The sequence below is a fragment of the Aedes albopictus genome, chromosome 2, assembly GCF_035046485.1.
Source record: "Aedes albopictus strain Foshan chromosome 2, AalbF5, whole genome shotgun sequence".
Classification (NCBI taxonomy): Eukaryota; Metazoa; Arthropoda; class Insecta; order Diptera; family Culicidae; genus Aedes; species Aedes albopictus.
Genome location: NC_085137.1, coordinates 59,983,096 through 60,009,866, shown reverse-complemented (window position 1 = coordinate 60,009,866; position 26,771 = coordinate 59,983,096). Strand labels below are relative to the sequence as shown.

Sequence of the window (26,771 nt, the reverse complement as noted above, 5' to 3'; positions counted from 1 at the left end):
TAAGACCTGCAGAATTTCTTGGAGGAATCCATGGAGGATATTCTAGAGGAATGCCTGTAGGGATTAACGGAGGAATCTCTAGAAATACTCCTGAAGGAATCACACAGCTAATCGCGTTCGGTAATTTTTACCGAAATCTCAACCGCTGAGCGTTCGGTAATGGAATTTTACCGAAATTCTGTAGAAAAATAACAAATTCCGGTAAAATGTTATCGTTTATCTGTCAAACTCTAACGAACTTCGGTAAATGTTACTACCTTTACCGATTTTTTCCTGTAAAACAAACTTAACGGTTGAGATTTCGGTAAAACATTACCGAAGTCGGTGATATTTTCTAACTGTGCACTAGAAGAATTCCTGGAGGAATTTCTGGAGGGATCTCTAGAGGCATTTCTGAAGGAATCCCTGGATGAGTTTTAAGGGGTATCCCTGCAGCAATTCACAGAGGAATCCCTGGAATAATTCCTGGAGGAATCTCTGAAGAAATGTGTGGAGGAATCCATTTAGAAATTCCTGGAGGAATCCCAGGAAGAATTCCTGAAGAAATTGCAGAAGCGATTCCTAGAGGTATCCCTAAGAGAATCCCTAAACAGTCCCTGTAGAATGTACTGAATTAATTCGTTATTTCTGGAGGAGTCCCTGACAGAACTTCAAGAGGAACTTCTGGAGGAATTCTAAAAAGTGTTCCAGGGGGAATCCTTAGAGATTTTTTTAAAAATAATCCCTGAAGTTGTTGCTGAATGAAACGCAGAAGAAATTCCCAGAGGAATTCTTGAAGGAAAACCTGGAGGAATTTCTGAAAAAAAAAATTATGAGGAATCCCGGAAGCAATCCCATGAGAAAATCCTTAGGAAATCCCAAGAAAGCTTTCTTAACAATTTCTGTTGGAAAAAAATATGAAATCCATGTCTGCAATAATTATTGGACGAATTATTGTTGGAATCTTTGAATGTTTTGTACAAAAGGAACTCCTGGATTAATTTTTAGCTAATCTTTGGTAAAATTCTGGTATTCCTGCTGTAATACTTCGAATTATTCCAGATTGAATTATTGGAGCAATCACTAGTGGAATTCTTGAAGGAATATACATTACATAGAGAGAAATCCCTGAAGAAATCTCTGAAGGAACACTTACAGAAATACCTAAAAGAATTTCTGCTGACGGGAATCCCTGGAGAAATTCCTGGAGGAATTATCGATAAAAGCCCTGGAAAAATTACTGGAGGAACTGCTATAGATATCCCAGGAGAAATTTCCGGAAGAATGTCTGGTGAAGCCCATAGAGGAATTCTTTAAAAATTATCTGGAAAAAGGTGGGCTGAATTCTTAAAGCATTTCTTGGAACAAACCCTGAAACCATCAATATCGGAACCCTGCAAGATGCCCATGAAATAATTCACAAAGGAGAAACTCCTGGAGAAGTCCCTTTTGTAATTTCTAAAAAAATCCCTGAAAAAATGCTGATAAATGCCCCCCCCCCTGCTCCCTCTGGCTACGCTCATGGGTCGTGGTTGGGTCTACCTTTTTAGGATAGCTTTCGGTGGAGGAGCATTTCATATTCAGCCGCTGGATGCCATTACAGTACAGATGCTATTTATGTCGCATCTCCTTGGTGAAGAAACGCTCGTTTAAATTGACTCCTTGTCTTCACGTTCCCTGTCAGCATGCAAACAAAGTTCTTACCGGGGTTGGTTTCCTGATCTTATCAATATAAGTTGCTGGTAAAACATTAATGACATCAATGAGGCCTATAAGCGTTACCCAGACTGTACCGTAATTTAGTTTTTTAATAAAATGCTTTCTCAAAGGCACAAAATTATTCAAAATTTGTTGAAACAATAGTTGGTATGGATCGATAGGGATTTGTTTGTAGCTAGCATGATCTTCTACTGAAAATCAGATTTCTTACCAGTTCAGATGTAATCACAGAAAGATTAGTAAAAAACAGAAAACCGTATCGCGCGCTAGACAGATAGTTGCCATCAACCTGATGTTGTGACACTTTCCATGCATACTCGCACCGGCATCCAATATATTTGTCGTTAAGGGAGTTAGTTAGTTGTCCAAGCGGAGGAGCGTGGGTGGGAAAACTTTTTAACGACTACCGTCCGGGATGAGTAACAAGAGACGACAAATAAAACATACACGTTCTATATCCAATAATACAGAATTCGTGCAGTTCATATGCCTAGATGTAGGTATGTGACGCGCGGCGAGTTCAGCTCGGGTCGAATATCGTCTCATATGGGACTCGCCATCGCAGCCGGTTCACGCCACCTTTTTTTTTCGCTATCTCGCAGTCTCGAAATCGTCTGTACAGACCAACAACGCCGCCGCTGTCATCGTCATCAGAGAAAGTTAGTATTCACTGGCTTTGGCCGTTGAAAACAATTTCGGGGAACAAGTGGCTCAGGATTGGCAAGCTATGGCTATTACCTACATGAGACAATCAATGTGTACGCACGTGATTCGAATGCTAACTGGAGTAGGTATAAAGTAATTTGCAATCCGGGTCGGAAGCCAGCAATGAGATGTCAGATTTGGCAGCTTAACGCCACATTAATCCCTCAGGGTGTGATGTGTTTGATAATACCTAATCATTTCTGGCACGTTGTTTTCTTTCTCACATTTCACAACAATTCGCCAATCTAACTAAATAGTTTCGCCGATAACGGCTAATCATTTACGTTTCTCTGCTGAAATGGAATCTCGTGTTTGTCAGGTTAGAACTACAGGAATGATTTATAAAATTCATAGAACTGTAAAATGGGTATGGTGATAACATAGAACTAAATTCATAACCTAATTCAATCACACTCAAGGTGGTATGATCCTTCGACAGCTTGATACTCTCTATATAGCGGTATCATCGAACCTGCTGCTTCATAGCTCATCCGCCAGGGAAACCGATCGCTAATCAATCATTGCGTGACCAGAAATAAATTGCCAACCGATCTACTGAGCTCTGGGGTTGATATGTGAACCAATTAGAAGAAACGTGTACGCTTTGTATTTCATTGCTAATTAGTTGACATAATTTCACACTTCAACGGCCACTCGGTAGACGCGCCTGTCCAGCATATTTAATGGAACGGAACTCGATCGGTTTGCTCTTGAAGTGTAATCTACAATGTTTATATTTCTGCTTGTCCCTGTGTACCCCCTATCACTTTGTTTATTCGTGATTAATTTGTAACTTTGAGGTGCCGCCCTTGCTTGTAGGACCATAAAAGAATATGGCATTTGTTAATTATTTCATGTAAACAGCAGAGGTGATGATCTTTTGAACCCAACGTTAAGAAAGAATAGTGGTCAAATAACACAATAGGTACATAAAATTCAAGTATGATATACACTGCCCCAGAAAGTATGGACGCACTTAGTCTTCAGTTGTCTGGTCCTGATCGATGGTTCTCGTTTCGGGCTTTGTTTCGACTGTATCACGATGAACATTGGAATTCGAAATGACAAGTTTTTTGGTCATATCTCGCTCTGTGTAAGTTAGGGGTGATCAATAAACCACGTGGTCATGATAGGGGGGGTTAGGCCAAAGACCACGGACCACGGTGTTCGGAATCTCCCAAAATATGACCACGTGGTTTATGGACAGCCCCTTAGAAGATTTTTTCTTGTACTCAAATACCTTCATTATACGTTTATCCAAACGAGGCTTAGCAGGACCTTAATTTTTTACCAAATTTTTACTTATATTCAAACGTGTTACCCATATTGTGCTTCCTCATTACTGCTAGCACGGTTTTTTCACTAACTCTCTCCATATTTTATTTATTTCCTAAGTGACATTTTAAGCTCTGTACATCATTATTTACATGTACATACTTTCTGGGGCGGTCATTAATAGTAATATCAATACAAGCCGAATTTTGTACCAAGTTCAAGAAAATTGTATCCTCCACGGTCCTCCTAAATTTAGTTGGCGATCCACTACTGGTGACTCGAGACAGATATTTTAAGAAACGCTGTTCTAAAGTGTCAGAAAGAAAACACAACAATTCTACGAATTATTAGGAAACTTACAAAATTCTCCATTGGTCCACCCACTAGAAGTGTTGGAGTTTCGTCGATCAGTTTCGTCAAGTCTATCAGTATATAGATGTTTCGTAGGGTTACTGTAGCTTCTTCATGCACTCATTTATAAATTCTCAGTTCACAAACGATTTTATATAACAAAATTTGATAGTTTAGAAAATATAACGATCGTCGACAGTCAGAAGTTTCTGTAGAACAGTCTGCAACGACATGTTCGATCGTTTTTATTCTACTTCCTACAGGGGTCCTCCACGTCTTAGTACTGCCGGTAATTCTTCTTCGCAATTATCCGGTCCTGGGTGAGTACCATGAAACCTTATGTTTCCGAGAAGAGTACCATGAAACCTTCTGTTTCCGCACCAGCCACGCGTTGGACGCCGCCTTATCGATGTGCTCGAGTTCCAGTTGGTGGGGGTGCGTCCCATACAGCACTTTCGGCTTCCACGTTACGATCATCTCGTTGATCGTCTCGTGGCGGTTCTGGATTAAATACTTGATTAGATGAAACTGGCCTAAGAAACCTGAATCTTCAGGATGTTCTGTTGTTCTGAACCCGTTGTGGTAAGTAGCTATAGGCTTACTTTACGCTTTATGTGTTTTTACTGTGCCATTTTCAGGGCGCTATTGTGGTACGCTTATGCGATTATATCGATCCTATTCCCTTACCTTCCTTTTCACTATCTCATCCCTTATTCCTCCCTTTCCTCTCCCTCAGGTAAACGATGAATAGGCTCGTATTCATGGCAATGGTACAAATTTCCCAAATGGAGGAGAATGTGCCTTTGGAGCCGACGTACTAAATTCTCCACTGGGCCACAGGGTGTTATATGTGTTGTCCGTTGTCTAATGTTAGTAATGTGTAATTGTCAACAGTTATTCTTGTACTCTTTACCCCACTTTTCAGTTGGTAGCCATAGTTGCATTGGTTGAGTGCTCTGCTGAGGGGGTTCCCATCGCGTGCTGCATTAGCCTGATGACGTTCACGTCTACCTTGTACAATTGGAGTCGATGTACGCAATGCTCAGGTTCCTTTGCTTTTCAGTGGTTTGTCCCACAATAGAGGAATTCCACGGAGTCATGTCAGTCGATCCTGAGCGACCATTTCAAAAATATCTGAAACTTTGCACAGTTTTTCAATTTCATATAAATCGCCATTTTTTGATATTAAACCTTCATATTCACTCACGACTAACTTTTCAAAAGGGTGTATGCGAAAATAGTTCTAAAATATTCTAAAAGCTGTACAGCAAAAACGGATTGTTCGATTGTTATAAATTTTTCAGCAAAGTTAGATAACTAAATGATGATTCCTTAGAAAATATACACTGTAAAAAATTTCTTTTTCTACTTTGAAAAAATATGATATTTGTCACAAAAACTCAAATATCTCAAAACCCTATCTTTTTACCAACTTCAATTTTTTAGGGGAAATGGCCCATTATATCAGCTATCTACCATAAAATTTTGGTGATGGTAAACTGATAAACAAAAAAGTTATGACATTTCAAACATTTCACAATTTTTACATTTAGTAACAAAAAAAAATTTTTTTCTGTGTAAATTATTTCGAGAATTATATTTTGATGCTGATTTTATTGTAAAGGCTACCGCCTGAATTAAACAAGTTGTTTTCATGATACTTTAGTTTGATTATTCGTAATTACTATAGTATCTATTTGAAACTTAGACGCGATCCAGTGTTGTGATCAAAAATATTGAGATTGTCATACTTTTTATTGTACGTGACTGGTGAAAAAATCCCTTGATAGTGTTGAAAAGCTGTTGATTATAAGAAAAATGGAATTGAATTTATTTTTAAGACAAAAGCTGTATAATAAAAGTTTTTTTATACGCGTATACGTCTAGTTTATCCGCAAAAAAAATCCCTCTTACACACTTATTTCTGAATTGCCTGTTCGGTACTTTTTTGACGAGATTATAACAGCAGTACGATCTCGGTAGTTTCGGTAATCGATTTTACTGAGGCTCAGTAAAACAACTGTCAAAATCGTATGGAAAAGGTAAACAATGCATTTTTGCTGAACGAGTTCGGTGCTCAGCAGTTTTAATCTCGTCAAAAAATTACCGAACTCGGTACACGGCGTGTGTATGGGAAAGGTTAGCGATGCCTATTTTTTTGTAATAAATTTCTTATACCAGACACACCGTGCGGTAATCAAAATTAAGTGTGTAGAGAACAGACTTTATGATCGGAAGAATGCGAGTAACTTCAACAACAACAAATGCATAAGAGGTACATACCACAGACAAACAGACGAAACGCCTAGAACAATTTTAGTGAAAATTCATCGCCCAGTTCACACTATCACCACCTGGTGGAAATGTTTCACGAAACACTGCGTTGTGCAATATCGTCATCAGAAGGCGCTAGTGTGAAACGTCAAAGGCAAAGAAAAACGATGGGCGCTCTTCTTGTTATGAAAGCCACAACCAAGATTCAAAATGATCGTTGAAGGCGTGGTCAATGAAAATTTCGCCAGTGTTACGTTTGTTTGTCTGTATACATACCTGACAATGCTCACGAAAAAAAACAAAAAAATACTACCGCTATGAATATTAAAAATTGTATAGTATTTTTTTTCTTCAGCCACCAACACCAAACAAGTAAGTTAAAATTAATAAGTGATTTTGTTTATTATAATCTAACGAACAAGATGAACAGTCGCTTTCTCAAAGGTCTTCAACTCAACGCTCTCTTGTAGACCGTTTGATGAAAAAAAATGTTCAAAAGAGTTACGAAATCTCACCGAAAGCACCATAGATAAACTGAAAGAGACTGGTTATGCCCAAATGTCCACATTGTGTACAAAATTACGCATTTGCACGTCCTGCCGTCTAGAATTTGACAAACGAGCCATCTGTATATCATCGGTAAAGCAGGGCGCAGGAAGTTCGAAAACGACAACAACTGAGAAATTGCCATCAGCGACATCTGTTTAAACAATTTAATTACGCCCCTTTTCAAAAATGCCCTGTAATATTCTTCAACATCTATACCCATTTCAATATTTTTAACGTTGCAAAACACGCTTTCAACATTCATCTTGAAGAAGAGGGAAAACACTTGTCCTCAAATGTAACAGCAAATTAATGAATAAACGACTAATGCGCGGAGGGCGTGATAAAATCGGAACATTACGGTACATAGTATATTATATTATATGTATATATAATATATAATAAAAACAACTTGTTTTACTCACGCAAGGCCATTAACAATAAAATCAGCATCAAACTTCAATTTCCGGCCGAAATAATTTACACTAAAAAAAATTATTACTAAATGTGAAAATTGTGAAATGTTTGAATTGTCATAACTTTTTTGTTTATTTTCATGGTAGATTGCTAATACAATGGACCGTTTTCTCTAAAAAATTACGTTGGTAAAAAGATAGGGTTTTGAGATATTTGAGTTTTTGTGACAAAAATGATATTTTTTAATGTTAAAAAAGATTTTTTTCACAGTGTATATTTTCTTAGGAATCGCCATTTAGTTATCTAACTTTGCTGAACAATAAAATCAGCATCAAATCGCGATTCCCGGCCGAAATAATTTACACAGAAAAATTTTTTTTACTAAATGTAAAAATTGTGAAATTTTTGAAATGTTATAACTTTTTTGTTTATTAGTTTACCATCACCAAATTTTTATGGTAGATTGCTAATACAATGGACCGTTTTCCCTAAAAAATTCAAGTTGGTAAAAAGATAGGGTTTTGAGATATTTGAGTTTTTGTGACAAAAATGATGTTTTTCAATGATAAAATAGATTTTTTTTCACAGTGTATATTTTCTTAGAAATCACCATTTAGCTATCTAACTTTGCTGAAAAATTCATAACAATCGAACAATCCGTTTTTGCTGTGCATATTTTTGAATATTTTTGAACCATTTTCACATACACCCTTTTGAAAAGTTAGTCGTGGCTCTAAATAAAAATTTGATATCGAAAAATGGCGATTTAGATGGAACTGAAAAACTGTGCAAAGTTTCAGTTCAATAGAAAATCATGAATTAAAAATTTTCCTTAATTTTGATGCTGTTGCTTGGAATCGCTCAATAACTACATCTATGATGACGTGGTCTTTGTAGCCTTCCGTGTTTTTGCGACACTCTTTTTGTATTCTACAGTCATCAAGTTATTGGCATCGCAGTGGTATTGTATCACGTATTGTATACTCCTCACTATGATCGACGATATCAGCTTGTACAGACATGGGGTCTTCAAGCACCATGCTAAAGCATTCCGCCATGCGCTCGTGGATCGTCGTGAGTTTTTAATACAAAAAAATGTGCGCGAAATCGGGTCCTGATGCAGCCCCTTCTAGTGCACCAGGTAGCTTCACGTCTATATTGAGAGGATACTACGACCGTGATCACGTCTCCAACTTTATTACACAGTCACTCTTCTTCTGCCAACCATATCTCGTCTTCGCTGTACTGGACAGGGTTCTCCCAAAGATTGGCCAAGAACTGCTTGACGTCGCCGATCTCCAGAAGGCCTTCTCCATAATCAGGCTTGTCGTTCCGGATATAGTTGTAGAACTCCTATTGGTTAATGCTGAACATCCAGGTTTGGTCCTTCCGCTTCGAACGTTCTCCAATCGTTGCATCCCCGCGGGTTTTTTGTGTGCTGGGGCGTGTGTGACCTTCACCGTCTCTTTGCGAGCGCGTCTGCAATCCTGTTAACAACAACCACCGTTGCTAAATACACAGTAAACTATAGATCCTCTTAGTTCTGTACGACCTCCAAATTCTTTGGCAAAATATCCTGGTTTAGGATGCTTAATGGACTTCTAAGCAATCCGTTATGAATTCCGCAGCTTTGGTATTCGGTGCCGGGATGTCTCACAGAAGTGCATGACTGCTGCGGCCATGTGGAGTGCTAGTTCATCTCGTAGTTGTTGTCGTTACATATCCGCTGTTGGTCCTGTAGCAATAGGTGCAATCAAATCACGACTCTCACCTCTGTGTTCGATGCATCCAGCCCAATAGAACACCTATTCGACGTATCGCTAGATCTTTTCTTCTCTTCTTTCAATTCCCACTGCGCTTCCAGCTTGACGTACTCCACTTCTGCAACGGTAAGCATATTATGAGACATAATTGTTCGCTGCCGTGAAAAGCTTGTTGAAATCAAGCTGGTTCGCAAAGCGATGGAATCTCTAGTTGGTCATTTTCAGCATTGTGCAGCAGACCTGGTGTGATGGTTAAAACACATGACTACCACGCCGAGGAACTGGGATCAAATACCACCCCCGACAAACTCGCAAAATGTGAGTTCTTCCTTCGGAAGGGAAGTAAAGCGTTGGTTCCGAGATGAACTAACCTAGGGTTAAAAATCTCGATAATACAGATAAAAAAAACCAAAACAAGAATTCCTGTTCTGACTGTTCTGAAGATTCACCGTGATCCACTGGTGTTGGCTACCTGTTAACGTGAGTTACTGACTTCGATCAGCCACAGCACTATTGTTATTCAAGTGCAGCTGGGCCTTGGTGTTTGCTATTGTTGCCATTTCTGCCGTTGTACGGGCTGTGCTCGTTGACTTGCACCATATATTTCGGCGCATTGCACTGGAAATTCTGTTGTACAATAGGTAACATTAGTAATTTTATATGTATTCGTTTTCTACCACTGGAGTAACCTGAAGAAGAATGTGACTGAATAGTACTTTGTTTAGCTAAACGCCGATCACAGATAAACAGACGTAACTCTCAGAGGAAATTCATCAAAACTTTTGCCCGGTGTCATTTTCATGAGCACACTACCACCTGTTGGCTGAACCGCGCGCGACACTGTCGGCCATGATGGATTTCGATTTGACGTTTTGCTGACATGCACACTACTTCACATATTGCCTGTAATTTTCGTTTGCATCATTGAGCAACGTGTACACTGGCAAACGTCAAAGCGATCGAACACTAGTGCATCTGGTGGGACGATCGCGCAAATCAAATCAAATTTGAATTGATCGTTAATTGGTGCATCACAGAATTTTCATAGGAATCATTGACTTTTTAATTTTCAATGATTGTTTGCCTCGCGTTTTTGAAGTGATAAAAAACGGGAAATTTTGCAGTCACGCAGTAGAAAAAGTATCATCACACTCACCACGAGTGAGCATATGGGATGATACATTTTCATCCGAATTTGCGCTTTGGTAACTGAGTTTTATCACTTTGAAATTTCGAGCGAGATTTCAATGATGCTGATGACGCACTACGCGTCGTTAAATGCATGTGCCAAGCCGTTTTGAAGAGTGTTACGTCTGTTTGTCTGTGCGCCGACCATGATAAGAGAAAGTGTATTAGAACAAACTGTACACGGTATTTTAATCAAGAGTTTGCACAGCTAGTATTTAACCCTCTACTTCCCATGATTGCTGTAGTGCACCATTTTTGACAAACTCGAGACAAACGGAATTAGATGAACATGATGCAATAGTTTTAAGAATATGATTGAAATCTCAACTGCCAACTATTTGTTCTAATAGTAAAATTATTACTTAACAACCAAAACATCTAAAACGCTTTCGTTGATTTCGGAAAAATATCCAATTTGAAACACAGAAGTTTCTATGGAACTTTTTGTAGTACTTCCTCTAGAAATTCCTCTAGAGTTACTCCGGGTATTCTTTTATGAGATCCTCCGGGAATTCCTCTAGAAGTTCTTCCTGGGAGTTCCTTTAGGAGTTCGTTCGGTAATTCCTCTAAGAGCACCTCCGGGATTCCTTCACGAATTCTTCAACGAGATCATCCGGGAATTCCTTAACTAATTTCTACAGGAATTCTTTCAAGAGTTCATAGAAATTGCACTGGAAATACCAGTGTATATTATCGGATATTCCGATAATAACTCCAGGAGTTTCTTCGGTAATCCCTCCAAAAGTTCTTCCGGGAATTCTTCTGGGAGTTCTTTGGCAATTTCTGTAGCAGTTCCTCCTGGAATTCTTCCAGGAGCTTCTTTAAGAGTTCTTCCGGAAATTCTTCCAAAAGTTTCTCCAACATTCCTCTAGGAGTTCCTGTAATAATTTCTCTAGGATTTCCTCCAACCAAGAATTCCTCCGGGATTTCCTCTACGAGTTCCTTCAGGGATTCCTTACTCCGGGAATTACACTAAGAGTTTCACCGTGACTTTCTCTAAAAGTTCTTCCGGGAATTTCTCTAGAAGTTCTTCCGGGAATTCGAATATCTTCGAGAACACCTTCACGAGTTTCACCGGGAATAAGTTATCCAGGCAATTTCACTACGAGTTGCTCTATAAGTTTTTTTTTCTAGAAGTTTCACTAGGTATGCCAGGAGTTTCCTCCAAGAATTCCTTCAAGAAATCCCCCGGAAGGACAGGAGTTTTCCAGAACGTTCCTCCAGGAGTTCTCCCAGGAATTTCTCTAGAAATATCTGAGTTCATCCGGGAATTCCTCTACGAATTCTTCCGGGAATTTCTTCACTAATTTCTTGAGAATTCTTTAGAAGTACCTCCGGGAGTTCCTCTACGAATTCTTCAGGGAATTTCTTTACGCATTTCTTCGGGAATTGCTCTAGTAATTCTTCCGGGAATCCCTTTAAGATTTCATCCGGAAACTCATCTAGGAATACCTCTGGTAATTTCTCTACGAGTTCCTCCTTGAATTCTTTTCCGAATTTGTTCGGCAATTTGTCTAGGAGTTCCTCTGAAAATTCCTCCGAAAGTTCCTCCGGCAATTATTTTACTAGTTGCTCCAAAAGTTATTCTGGGAGTTGCACAAAGAATGCCCGGAGTTTCCTGCGAGAATTCTTCTAAGGGTTCCTCCGGCAATTTCTCTAAGAATTCTTCCGGGAGTTTCCCCAAACGTTCCGCTAAGAGTTCATCAGGGAATTCTTTTAGATGTTCCTTTGGAAATTCGTTTAGGAGTTCATCCGGGAATTCCTCTACGACTTCCTCGGGGAATTCTTTTAAGAGTTTATTTTGAAATTCATCTAGAAGTTTCGCCGGGAGGTCCTCTAAAATTTCTTCCGGGAATTCCTTTAGGATGTCATAATTAGGATGGATATTTTTTTGGGCAGCTGATTGATGATTCACCATAATAATTACTTCAATAAATTTGCAAAAAAAAACATGTGAAAATAAAAAAAAAAATAACTAAACCGTAACTATAAACAGATCATTGCATCTTCATCATGATGAGTTACTAAAAAATAAAACACTGATGTTGATTAACCGTTATGTGGCCGGCAAATTGTTTGCTTTTTTCTACACCGTGTATTTTAAATGGGTGCTGGGTACCCGGGTACCCTGCCGGCCACATAAGGGTTAACGGATTTAACAAAAAATTATATATTATGACCACGTCGTTTCACGCCGCCGCCGGCGGCCAAAAAAAACGCAAAACGCCGCCGCCGACAGATTTCAAATCGGTGCACACCTCTAAAAAAATATTACTATATGTACTGCTTGAACAACTGCATGATTATGTTGCTATTGTTATTCCTTTACATGTTAAAACATAAACACATGCATGTGGTTCGTTGGTTATAACTATTTTTACAAGCATCGGATCGCTTTACGGTCTTCAACAAAGTTTTTCAGAACATCCTAGGCTATCATTTTACAGTATCGGTTAAAAAGTTTCAGACAAACTTTTTCAACTTATAATAAAATTGCAAAAAAGTATGTTTTCTCATACAAAATCCCATACAAATTTCAATTGCAATGCGCAAAATGTAGACGAAACCGATCGTGCTCAAATTTTGCACAGATACTCAGGACCCGAAACGAAACCAATAAAGGTATGATCTGAGAAAACGGTTCCGATGACCCCCGCTAATGTACACACTCGATTAGGATTCTCTTTCAGCCAGGGGCGTCGGAAATATCTGGCGGCTCTTTTCACAAATAAAATCATTTAATGTCAAATGAGAAAGTACATAAATTGCCTTTTATCCCGAATACCTACAGTGTTATCGACCACAAAATTTCAAAATTTGTCATTCCTTTACTTATTTGTGTTACATAGAATTAAACTATCTACTACAAACAACTTTTTATTTGTGTCCGTCTACCGCATAACACGCATCGGACCATAACCATATCGATAACTCCTTCACGCACCCACCAGCATGTAAGCAAGCGCCACGTCACAAGACGCCACTTGTTGTGTCTCACTTGTGCGTTGTTTTTGTTTGTCTAAAATTAGCCGGTCTCCCCTCAGCAGACGACCGGTTGACCATTTCTCGTGACCAGCACACAATAATGGTTTGCAGATAAAGCTGTTTTACCTAGACCCTGACCGATGATGCGATCCTACTGCTGGCTTCTGTGAACTCTCATGTTCATCTATCGCCTGTTTCGAAGATATTCTTTGTGGCATTTTTCACAACCATCCGTATCCATTACACATTAGCGAAAGTGAAAATACTGCAAGCATTGTGGTGGAGCCGCTTGGTATTTTGTGCGTTTTTTTAACCTACTACCACGAACAAAGCGGAAAAGAAAAAGACAAAAGGGGGCGTAATAATTATGGACTCGACGGAGACGCGACGTATTCTATTACCCATCTACTACGACCGTTCGTTGTGTAGTGGACTACTTTGGCGGGCAATAATTCAGAGAGATTGCGTGCTTTTGAAAATTTCTAGACAACATTCACGGGAACGAAGAAAAGTGTTTATTTTTATTGATTCGTCCATCTGTCTTTCCTTTCTGTCTGCGATTATTTTCGTGAACAGTGCTATGGTATTGTGTTTAATATGTTTCGCTAGAGTTTTAATAGGGACTAAGCGATAACGAGCGGTTCTATGTTTTTTTGCTTTCTTGTTTCCTTTTTATTTATTTGCCTCATTTTCCTGGTTCATTATACATCGATTGGTAATATGGAAATAATTTCGTATGGCCAAGAAACAATCAAGACTTCTATTTTTACTAACGTCTTCGTGAAATGTACTGTGATACCTCATTATCTTTAAATACTTCACAGAACTCAATTGAACGTAGTGTAGTCTAGTCGGTAATCATGATAATTTGTCGCTGTCGACTGATGAATTTGTGCACCCGAGCGCTGATGTTTGCGGCACACCACGAGTATCAAGATGATTTGTTTAAACGGTACCTCTACAAACGAACAGAATTTCGTGAATTTTTGACAAAATTAGAAAAAATCGAGTTTATTAATTACACGAAATGCAAAGCTTAATGTATAGTTATGACTGGGTAAATTAATAACAAACATGTTTGAAATATTGAAATATTGGCTGATTTTAGAATGTCATCTCGCTTAATATGCACCACGTCAGCGTGGTTTCGCTGGCAATATAGTAGGTGAACGAAATCTCACATTTCAGTAAATGCAATAACTCAAGTTGCATTTCTTTAATTCTGCAGGATCATAGCCATGATGATAGTTCGTTCGATGAATATTACTAGTCCCTAGCCGTTCACGACAAGACGACAAGAACAGTGTTCTTTCATTACTTTTCTTATTCTCTCTTACTTTGATGTATAAGATTAACAAAAAAAAGTAAATAATGATGACACTATCATGTGGTGATCAAACCTAACAATATTAATATCATTGTAAGGCATGAATGGGCATTCGATTAATTTCTATTTTCATTCTACTTCAATTGCAGATGATCACGCTAGATGTGCGCTACTGACAGACAAACGCTCCCAAAAATGACCACAATCCACCAATCGGATACCTGAGAGAGCACCTGTTTGTTCCGTTTCTGAATTCTGTGATATACTCGTTTTAAGAAGTGGACGAAATCGCGCTCAAAACACGGGCACGATGGACCACCCACATGACCAGCAGAATCAGCTGGAAACGCACTCGCTCAATCCGGTTCCGAATCGGCGAGCAATTAACGATCTGCATTTCAATGCAATCAACACCAACTACAAGAACCAGAATAAATTGAACAACAATAACGTAGTGGTACAAAACGATGATTCCAAAGTGTTGCTACTGCCATCAAATCATCGTAAATTCATCATCGTTCCATCGCAGCCGGGTAGCGCCATTAGCAGTAGCGGAGGAACGGCTTCTCCACCCCCGACCTCACCGACGCAACCGACCGGTTGCAGTAACAATAATAATAATACTAACACCTGTAGCCATACTAGTCCGCATGTAGCCAAGTTCGAGATCGGGGAGAGCTCGTCAAGTGGGCCGCCCAGTTCGATGCTCAATCCAGCTTACCCGCTAGGACCAAGTTCCAAACCAAAGCAATTCCACAGTTTGAGATCGGTACGTTCTGGTAGGTAAATATTGGAAGACGAGATTTTCTCCCCTCCCTAACCCCAACGCGCACAGAATGACATCGGAATTGTTCATCCCCTAGCGACGGACCGGACGGGGATAGCCGATGCCCATCTCAGCCCGACGACCATTATTCGGACCGGGTCGTACATCTTCAGCGAAGCCGGCGGAACCCCGCGGCTGTTTTCCGATGCCACCTCGATACGATCGTTGGCTTCCATTGGGGTGGGGTCCACCGATGGCCGGAGGATGGTGATTCGACGAGTGCCAAACTCACCCACCGAGCTGCTGACTATCATCAACCCGCCAACGTAAGTGTGAAGAATAAATATGTAGTAGGTAATATACTGCTGGGCAAAAAAATATGGCCAGCTAGATTTTTTTTAATTTTACAAATGAAATAGAAAAAATATGGTCGTGGTCGATGGATCGTCGACTTTTGCGTTCCAGCATATGTAATAATCTTCACTAATAAGGGGCCGTCCATATATCACGTGGACAGAAAATTCATGGTTTTTGACCCCCTCCCCCCTCCCCGTGGACAAGCGTGGATTTTTCATTGACCCCTACCCCCCTCCCCCATTGTCCACGTGGACATCAGAAAAAAAGTTTTTTTTATGCAATTCTGCATTATAATTTCTATTTTATACAACAAATTTTGGTATCATAATGGCCATTTTTTCCGAACTGGTTCATTATGCAACAAAAATGAGTAGCATAATGAAAAATAGTTGCATAATGTTCATAATGCAACTCATTTGAATGAAAAATAGTTGCATAATGTTCATAATGCAACTCATTTGAGTTGCATTATGAACATTATGCAACTCAAATGAGTTGAATTATGAAAAAAACATTGCATAAAATTTTGTATGGAACATTTACATAAATAACTAGGGTATCGCGCTACTTGGGCGGTGGTTTTCTTCGTCTGTTATTTTCGTCTGTTTTCCACTGTAACTCGGTCAATTTTAAACCGATTGACTTGAAATTTTGTACACGGGTAGATACTATACCTATCTCACCGCATTCCAAGAATTGTGTCAATTGGTTCAAAATTGACTGAGTTATAGTGGAAAACAGACGAATATAGAAGCCACCGCCCAAGTAGCGCGATTCCCTATTTTCACATTTGTAAAAAAAATAGAAAAAGTGATTTTGAAAAGTTTTTTTTAACCCTTCAGCGCGCGCGCTGTTGTAAAAATTAAAACACCACCAAAAAACCTCGCTTTTCGTATATAGCGCGAGCGCGGTGCAGTTTCGGTTGCTTGATGGCGCGCGTCCTGGAAGGTTTATTTTTTTCGTAAATCATGTCTTAAATATAATTGAAAACTTTATAAAATACGAATATTCTATAGCTTTACATAGAATACAAACAAGTAGCACAAAATAGGTACCTACAAGTTCTCAACATTGTTTTTAATTCAGCTTAATGTTTTTGAGAGTGCGGGTTCGATTCTTGCTCCAGTTGGTGAAAAATTTTCGTCAAACGAAAATTCTTCATTGGGCTAGTCATTGGGTGTTTTTGTGTAATGTCTATCGCCTAATGTTAGTGATTGTTCAATGTTTAGTCTGTACAGCCTCTGGTTGAAGACGGTGTTTTTTAGAATATTTATTCAATCTATGATTGTCTGATTGTTTTGTTGAGATAAGGTAATTTTAAATCTTAGATTTTTGTTGAGATAAGATTATATTTCTTTCTTACAAAAACCAAAATTTACAGCAACTAAATTGTATTGGTGAGGCTTAGACTTCAATATCCATTAGAAACATCTTAAATTTTAAAGGAACCTACAAAAAAAAGTTTTTGAGATAAGTCTGCAAATCCCTACATGTATTTTGAAACTTTGAAGTAGCTTATAAAATTGATATGAAACTTAGAAAAAATCATACAGAACTTCAAAGAAAATTTTCTGACTGAAACACCAACATTTGCATGGTCTACACTCCATTTTAAATCTCCAGTATATTCCTCGATGAAGAAAACTAAGTAATTAGAAATTCTGATAATTTAAAACAAATTAGTCTGTGAATCAGTACCATAATTTTTTCCCTTGAAGAAGTAACTTACAACTAAAAGACAATGTATAATAAAATAAAATGTATGAAAGAACTGTTGAAGAGAATCTCATCAATAATGCGACATAATTTGTTTCGTTTGTTGATTCTTGTTTCCTAATTTATATGTTAATGTTGTCCACGTGGACATTTGACGAACCCCCACCCCCCTCTCCGTGGACAAACGTGGACTTTTCGCTAACCCCCTCCCCCACCAAGCTGTCCACGTGGTATATGTACGGCCCCTAATGGTTGCTGATTGCATCAATTTGTATCTAGTAATAACAAGGCTGTTACTAGAAGTCTGAAAAACAATCCGCGCAAGTATGAGAGTAGATTTATGCTAAATTTGGTTGTACTTGAGAAGCTGCGCTATAACCTAGAATGCACTATTTGATTGCTGGCAGAGAAGAGAATTGTCGGACAAAACAGACACATAACAAGGAACAAAGAAGGTGCGACAATTACTCTTTATCCCAACCGGTAACAGACAATTACATGATCTCGAAATTTTTTGTTGGTGACAAACCAGAAGCAAAATTTGTGGCGTACTTTTCAACTCGTGAATAATTGATTATTAATAACCCCATTGAGAAACTTTTTAATGATGGATTTTCAGCAGCATTGCAGTGTCTACTCACTGTCGAAAATAGCAATGCAAGGCTTTAAAATCACTAAACTCGTGGAGAGCAATCTTTGTCCTATTCTGTTCAAGTTGGGACAAACCTATGTCGCATTGGGTGGATTTTTGCAACAAATTCAAGTTGCGACATTGTCATTATTGTTGCGCGATGGCCGAATTTGGATTCACTGATTGCTGGTTGAAAACTGTAGGGTGCTGGCACTGGTTTTGGCCAGTCTAAGGGCCTTCATTTCCAAAAAAAAAAAACCATAATTCTATGAAAACTACCAATGTGTCAAATGAAAGGTTTCGATCTATACTTTATAAGAAAAAATCAAAAATCAAATTAATAGGGTCTGGGGCCATTTAGGCAGGAGCACCTATTTTGGGCACTTGCTGCTATAACTCAGTTAAGTTTAAACCGATTGACTTGATTTTTGAGACACGATCAAATACGCACAGTATCTAGCCATTGAACCTTTTTACTTACATGGTCCAACATGTTCTTAAGGTTTATATCATTGGGATTGCGTTTAACTCTTTTCAACTAGTTGTTTTTAATTTTTATCAATACCGAGAGATCAAAGTATATCCAAGGGCAATGCCTTTTTATTCTTATAGTTTTTGAAACTGTTCTGGTGCAACGGGACAATATTTCACTATACGAATTTTGTATTCTTATCAAAGTGGTCGATACATCATCGATGACTTCAATTGAATTCAGAAAATTTCTAAATTCGAACTCCAATTGCCGATGGTTCACTATGGATTTGGTTATTACTGTTAGTTTTTTATCAATAGATGTTTTTAAAATAGAGATAATTAGCGTATGATCACTTCTGTCGGTGAAAATCGTATCGTTGCGAAATCCATCCACATCTTCCAACCGGCACACTACATGATCTAAAAGATTATTACTAGACGGTCTTGTTGTAAAGGTATTAGGACAAACCATGCCGTACGACTCAATCAATGTTATATGTTATATATTTCATAACAACATTGTTTTGTGTAAGATTAATTGGAATATTTAAATCGCCTAGAATAAGACATGAGTGATTAGAATTGCTGTTACTGATCCACTCTTCAAATTTGTCCAGAAAACAGTTTACATCGAAAGAAAGGGGCCGATAAACTCCATGTATGTTATATTGATGTTCGTGCACTTTTAACTCAACGTGTATATGATGTAAGCCGTCAAAAGTTTCAGAAGTAATCAACCGACACTTTAGGGAATCGCGCTACTTGGGCGGTGGCTTCTATATTCGTCTGTTTTCCACTATAACTCAGTCAATCTTGAACCAATTGACACAATTCTTGGAATGCGGTGAGATAGGTATAGTATCTACCCGTGTACAAAATTTCAAGTCAATCGGTTCAAAATTGACCGAGTTACAGTGGAAAACAGACGAAAATAACAGACGAAGAAAACCACCGCCCAAGTAGCGCGATACCCTATATGTTTTGAAATTTACATTGCTAAACCTCCACTGGATGAATTTCTGCAAGAAAAAACAGATTGATATCCAGGAATATCGTAAAGTGACGTGTTATCTGCTTTTAACCACGTTTCCCCAATCACAAGAATGTCTAGTGGAACATCACATTGGTCCAAGATTTCCAAAATTGCATCAAATTTACTGATATCATTCATCCCTCGTATGTTCCATTGGAGAAGCCTCAAAGATTTATCTGATTTATTTGTATTGTGATTAATAAAATCGTCTATACAGTAGTGATAGTAGTTCTGTAGTGAATTAGCCATTGTTTTGTGGTGTATTGGCAACGAATGAGGATGACAAAAAAAGGTTGTTATTGAGTTATTGAGATTTTTTTTTTTTTACTTATTCGTTTATTTGGAAGGCTCGGGCGCCACATGGGCATAACTGAGCCGAAATCTTTTGTTTTTACAATGATTTTACATTTTACAATTTATTACTGCCTTAAAACTATGTTAGTTTGGGAAGCCGAAGTACTCGCGGCTGTTTCGAGGTTAAGGATTGAAGAAAAAAAAAATTGGGAAGGACGGATTTATGGGTTTACAACTAAATTATTTGCTAACTTATACTAAAACTTTGATGGGACAAATTGTCCATTTTTGTAACGGAACCAAAAAGAAAGGACTTTATCGGTAGAAAACGACAAGAAGAGGATAAACGGAAGGGGGTGACGACAGACAGGGGCGAACAACAAAACCAAAAGGCGGACAACGAAAACAAGGAACGTACTACATCAAACTCTGACATCAACACGTTTCAAAAACTGGTAAATCAGGTTCATGTATTCCAAATCAAGTCCTGCCAACACTTCTCTAACGGGTTTCTGTTGTTTTCCTCGGACCCGGAGAATTTCATGCAGCTCAGATCTGACCTCAAGATACTCATTGCATCCCCACACGACATGTTCGATATCCTGGTAAGCCACGCCACAGACACAGAGATTGCTTTCTGAGAGCCCGACACGGAAGGTATGTGCGTTCAACAAATAGTGGTTGGACATCAACCGACACATTACACGAAAAGTTATTGAGATTGCTTGAAAAATTTATGCATGTCCAATCTATTGCGAATTTCTATGGGTTTTGAGTTTTCATCTGATTTTATTAAAATGACACCACCCCGACCTGGCCAGACATATTTTAGGTTCAACTTTTTTTGAACTTGCCGTAATTCGTTCAATAATTCATTTGATAATGGGGTTAGCTCATCGTTAAGTGTAATGACAGAAGTTCTGCTACTATGAGCTAAATTGGAGTTAATCATAGTCGACACTAGTTTACCAAACTGCTTTTTCATTCTTAGCACTTGGTCTTTGGATTTTTTATCTTGGAAAACTATCCTAATTGGCGATATCGGATTTCTATCACTTGCATGCATTCTCGCTACGGAAACAACTGAGTTTTTACTTGATGCGGCTCCTATTTTGCCAAGTATTGTTGCGGTAATTTCAGATAAATTTTCCGACTTCCTGAATGGGACACCAAACATAACTACATTGTTCACAACGGATTATTTTGCCTGTCTATTTCTGCCTCTTGTTTGTAAACTAAAGCAGATAAAGAAGATTGTGATGATCTCAATTCATTGACTTCTTGTATCAATCGTCTGTTTTCATCCTTCAGAACTTTGAAGTCAGCCAAAATCGATTCAAATTTTGTTGAGAGAAATTCCTGGGAAGTCTCAATCGCACTTGTAACCGTTTTTACTTGCTCTATTACGGTCTGCATATTGACACGCACAGCACATTTAAGTTCATCGATAAGCTGGGGAATATCACTCTGAAATCTCATATTGATAATGCGTTCGTACATGGCAGAACATCTGGTGGAACAAAAATAACAGTCGCTTTCGTTTTGCTTAATCGTTTTACCTATTTTTTTTAGGAAATTTGAGGTGAGTTTTTGCGAAACAGTAATTACAGGTGAGCAATTTGTTTATATCATTACCTGTTTTGTGACAAGTGGTACAACAGTTGTCCGAGTTCATCTTCAAAAACAGATCTTGAGCACTTTAGATAATTGGCTTCTTTAACGGTGTTGAGATAATTCGATATTCTGAATCTGCATGTCAAACTTAGTCGAAATCCAAATTTTCATTAATTTTGGAGTCCGGGAGCCTATTTAAAAATCAGTTTGAAGTTTGTATGGGAGCGATTTGCCGAATCACCCCTCGTCGCAGTTTGTACTGGGCGAAGCTGTCAAACAGTTACCCAGCTGTCAAAAGGTGATTTCAAAAAATCTCTTTGAAATTGTTTTTAGGTACCAAAACAAAGTTCTAAAAATCTGAAAAAAATCATAGTGACTTAGAAAAAGGTGCTCTTTCGCATAAAATCAAAAAATCTATACATTTTTTTAAATTTAAAAACCCAATTACTACCAAATAAACATACAATACAAAAATACCAACACACAATTCACGTGAGAAAAGTACGCACACGCAACACAGAGAGGGGGATAAATATGTGCAAACACAAACTGTAACTCAAGGCACACAATTGCAAATACGAGCGATCTGAATTTCAAACAGTATCTCAGATTGAGTGGGATATGGATGTATTCGCTGATTGGAAACAGAGCCTCTACTGTAAGCTAACCCTTCAAATCATTGAGCTGGACAAATATCTCTTAGACTTGCGAACAAGTCAGAATCAGATGTGACCTACAGATATAACACTATTTCAAGTTCCCACACTATACAGCAAAAAAATAAATTTTAAAACACTGATGTTCTCAACTATGAATGTTCGTAGGCGTTACTAGTGATCAGAAAGTCCAACAAAACTCGAAAGTATTGCGAGAATTGATAACGTTCGCGCGATTTCAAAACAGTCAGCAATAATCGAATTTTCAAAAACTTCCCAACATTCAACTAGACAACCCACTACTGATACATAGAATCATACAAACAGTGCAAATATCCAAAACGGTTTAAAAATTATAAAAATAGTCGTTTATATCTGTTACCATTTGCGTGGCTCAAATTTTTGAATAGTTCACACGAGTGAGAGAACTACATATACATAACTACAAAAGGGTACAGGTCGGACTCGATTATCCGGAGTCGTGTTCTGGGGATTCCTAAAATAATATCTTACAAATGGGATGCTGTAAGAAGCCGAAATTTTAACTGATCACTAATCAAAGTTGGCTTGACAAAATGACAAAAATTCAGCTTTATAGAGCATTTTGTTCCCCAGATATATGTTTGAGAACCATCAGAACCCGACTCCGGATAATCGAGTCCGACCTGTAATTGGAATCACAACACTACTACTGGTACTTGCTTATTATTCTAGATACAATTTAGATTTGCTTTTTGTATCACTAAAAGTTACAACTTGCGTAAATCTTCAATATTACAGATGCACTAGACCATTTGACATGATAATACAATACCATCACTTATATTAACAGAAATTTTCACCAAGAAATGTAACACAAAACAGCCAGATATTGAGGATGCCAAGCAATCACCATAAGCCACGCACACATTTGGAACAGTATTTCTTATGGGAGTGACCAAAATAGAAGCACCCTGGCCAAAATAGATATATGGGAGCTGATTTCACAGCTGTAATCATCATATTATATTAGGATCTGCTCGTAAAAAATACATTTATTCCTATTTGGATCGCAACAGGCTGAAAACGCACTATGGCCAACCTTACTGGCCAAAACTAATGCTTCTACCCTAGGCTATTCTATCAATTTATTTTTTCAAAGAATTTGTAAGCATAGTAACTGGTAATATTTTCATCAGAAATTTTTCCTTCTTTTAATCATAAGCTGTTCTTACAAGTTGTACTGTTATATTAAACAGTGACATGACCACTTAAGTTCATTATTTTTACTATTGATAATTCGGCACCAACATTTCAAAAGGGCGTAACTGCATTTGGAAGTAATACCTTCTTTCAAAGCTGTAGGTCGTACTGCCTCCCTTATACTCAATGACTCGTGAGAACCGCTAAGTCGCGTGCGTGTTGCGTATAATCGCTGTTCAATTTTCGTATTAAAATAGTGTGAATTGTACCCTAATTCAAGCAAAAATTGTGTTCAGTCGAAAAAGAATTCTCGGTTGTATCAAAAAAGTATGAACTCTTGTGAATAGCATTTACACGCTGCTCTAAAACGTCGAAAATATTTTCCGATTTGTGGTCATTAACGACGGCCCATTATTGTTGTCATCTGCTTGTACTGCTTGAGTTACCTGTACGGACTATACAATGGCGCGCAGATTTGATTGTGGCAAATGCTCTTCGGCTATCGGCGCATGGGACGAGAGGATTGAGTGTGACGACTGCGGCGTTCAAAACCACTTGAGTTGCACGAATATGAACCTATATCAAATGCGAGTTTGCGTTGATTTCAACAATGTCCTCTGGTTGTGCGAAGATTGCCTCTCGTCATTCCGCAAGCAGCGATCTGCACCAACAAATCAAAAGATCGCGAAGGACCTGCTTGAAAAAACTCCGGAAATCAATGTGGAACATACAGTGTATCAGCTTCAGTCCGAATTCGCAAATATTAAGCAGAGTTTTGCCGAATTGAAACGAACGATAGCTTGTGACCAAAATTCCGATAGGAACCCGATAATTCCTACTACATCTACACCACAAAGAAATTGTGGCTCCGAAAACATCCCATCGCTTCAATTGAACGATTCCTCTCAACTGCAGATGGGATCTAATGTTAAAATGGCTTCTGCTGGATCCCGCAAATTATGGATATTTTTTACAAGGGTCGCTAAACACGTTTCAACCGACACCATGCGAAAAATTGTGGGTGACTCTTTGCAGCTAAATGGCCAACCCGAAGTTATTAAATTGGTACCGCGTTGGAGCAATTATGAAAATCTACGCTTCATCTCATTCAAAGTTGGCGTTGATTGGCAGTACAGAGATAAAGCTCTAATGGACTCAACCTGGCCGGCGGGACTGCTGTTTAGAGAGTTTGAACATCGTGCATCTTCTTATTGGGAACCATGAACATTTAGAGTGTCGTTGAAGTGCTTTGTTTGGACTGTTGTGTAGAGTGTAGAATTGTGTGGTCTTGTATTGTGAGCTTGTCTGCTGTACTAAGTATGTTTAAACTATGTAACTAGAGAGTAAGATCATTGGGGCTAGTTAAGCCTGTTGATCAAGGAATTAAAATAAAATAAAATAAAAACCACCGTGGTTGTCGGAAAGAGGAGAGTTTTTCCCATCTGGTACTTGTTGTGAAAAACATGGAAATCATAACACATGATCCACAGCTTTAAAAGAAGGTGATGATTCCAAAAGCAGTTACGCCCTTTTGAAATGTTGGTGTCGAATTATTCTTCGGTCACCCTGAGTAGATGGAAACATCAAATGAATACCATATTCAGTTATTACTGATTGATTACTGAAGAGCAAAAACTGATTTTGATTTGATTGATAGGTATAAGAAGTAAAACATCAAAAATAATATCAAAATCTCTTATGTCGTATTGCTCAAGAATTAAGATATTACAAGATCAAAACAATATCACACAAGATTTATCTAGAAAAAATATTTAAAAAAATTGCCAACTTCCAGCATCGAAGCATGCTATGACATCAGATGTCGATTCGAGATATGATTTAGATATTCTTGTCAACTTGGGATAAGATCTGAAACCAATAGTTCAATAGTCCATTTTACGAGCCGATTTTATGAATTAATTTTGACAGGAGGTAGCGTCCAATAACCCGTGAAAACCAATATCATCATCAACATTGTTGTCACTTCGTAAAACGGCTCATAGAGATTTATCGATAGCTACACCAAAAAAACAGTTTTATTGAGTAAATCGATAATAAATTTTCCGATAAATTGATACGAGCTTAAAATAGCTGGACTGTATTAAAGTATTCCAAATTGTAACTGGCTTGCACACCAGGGTAGTTTGTCCAATTGGGTTGTTTAGCGAAGAAAATATTGCTATTTTCTATAGCCTAATCGAAAGAGCTCATTTTTCTGAGTATAACGTGATTTTATTGGATTTCAATACCTTTGTTTTGATGGTTAAATCAATAAAACAGTTTTAATTATCATGACAGTTCAATCGATAAAATGACAGTTCGACCCGAACGAAAAAAATTCCCCAAGCAAACTTTAAATGCATTTTAAAAATAGTTCCCGGACTCCAAAATTTATAAAAATTTGGATATAGACTAATTTTTGGGCGGAGAATCTGATTATGAAATAATCTGGATACCCCTAAAGAACCCAATTGTCAGGTTCAGGTGACAATTGAATATAGGTTTAATGAAATATCTTAATAAATTCCTGAAGAAAATTTCGGAATGAAGCCATGGAAGATTTTTTGAAAGAATCCGCGAGGAAATTTTTGGCCGAGTAATCGGAGAAATTCCCGAAAAAAATATTTTAGAAAACTTTTTTAAAAGAAGAAATTTTTGATAAATTTTCTAAAGAAATTCAAAGATAGATTCTCCAAACGAATGCCTGGATAAATTTCTGAATGAATATCCAGAGGGATTTCAGAATTTACCCCTGGGCGAATTTATCAAAAAATCTCTGAAATGATTTGCGAAAAATAATGGAAGAATTGGTGATTGCAAATTTAAAAAAAGCTTTGCAGAATTGAAATAAAAGGCGACCGAGCAGATAGTGGTACAAACCTACACTTCTCGTACAGAGAGATCGTTCGACAAATATAGCACAACACATAATTATGCTCTTTCAAGTGCTTTTTTTTTTTTTTTTATATATCTGTATTAACGAGATTTTTAGCCCTAGGCTAGTTCATCTCGGGACCCACGCTTTACTTCCCTTCCGAAGGAAGAACCCACATTTTGTGAGTTTGTCGGGAGTGGGATTCGATCCCAGGTCCTCGGCGTGATAGTCAAGTGTTCTAACCATCACACCAGGTCCGCTCCCTTTCAAGTGCTTGTTACGAATACCTAAATTTCCAAAGGAACCTCTGGATGAACTTCTGGAGGAATTTCTGCCCGAGCAGAAGAGAAAAACAATTGCATAACAAAATGCGTTATTTTGGCAAAATAACTGAGTAATGAAATTTGTTATTTTAATGTTATTATCATAACATATTATGTTATAAACTTGCGTGTCATAAGCGGCAAAATAACAAATATCATAACAAAAAAAAAAATGTTCCTAGAAGACCAATTTAATAACATGTTTTGTTTGTGTCAATAACAACTTAATAACAATGAATTTGGAAAAATATTTCAATAACAAATTTTGATCTTCAAAAGTTATTGATAACAAACCAAAAGCAATATTTTTGGACTACCCTT

The 26,771-nt window shown here is 38.0% G+C and overlaps 1 protein-coding gene across 11 annotated transcripts in view; it reads left to right on the top strand.

Moving 5' to 3' along the window:
* Nucleotides 1-26,771, top strand: part of LOC109421643 (sodium- and chloride-dependent GABA transporter ine) — a 104,166-nt gene that overhangs the window by 12,503 nt on the left and 64,892 nt on the right. For all 11 annotated transcript variants that reach the window (XM_062849731.1, XM_062849729.1, XM_062849727.1 and 8 more), the window contains 2 exons: nt 14,679-15,308; nt 15,393-15,621. In XM_062849731.1, the coding sequence (XP_062705715.1) occupies nt 14,840-15,308; nt 15,393-15,621 (698 nt within the window). In that variant the 5' untranslated portion in view covers nt 14,679-14,839. The remainder of the gene's footprint in view (nt 1-14,678; nt 15,309-15,392; nt 15,622-26,771) is intronic.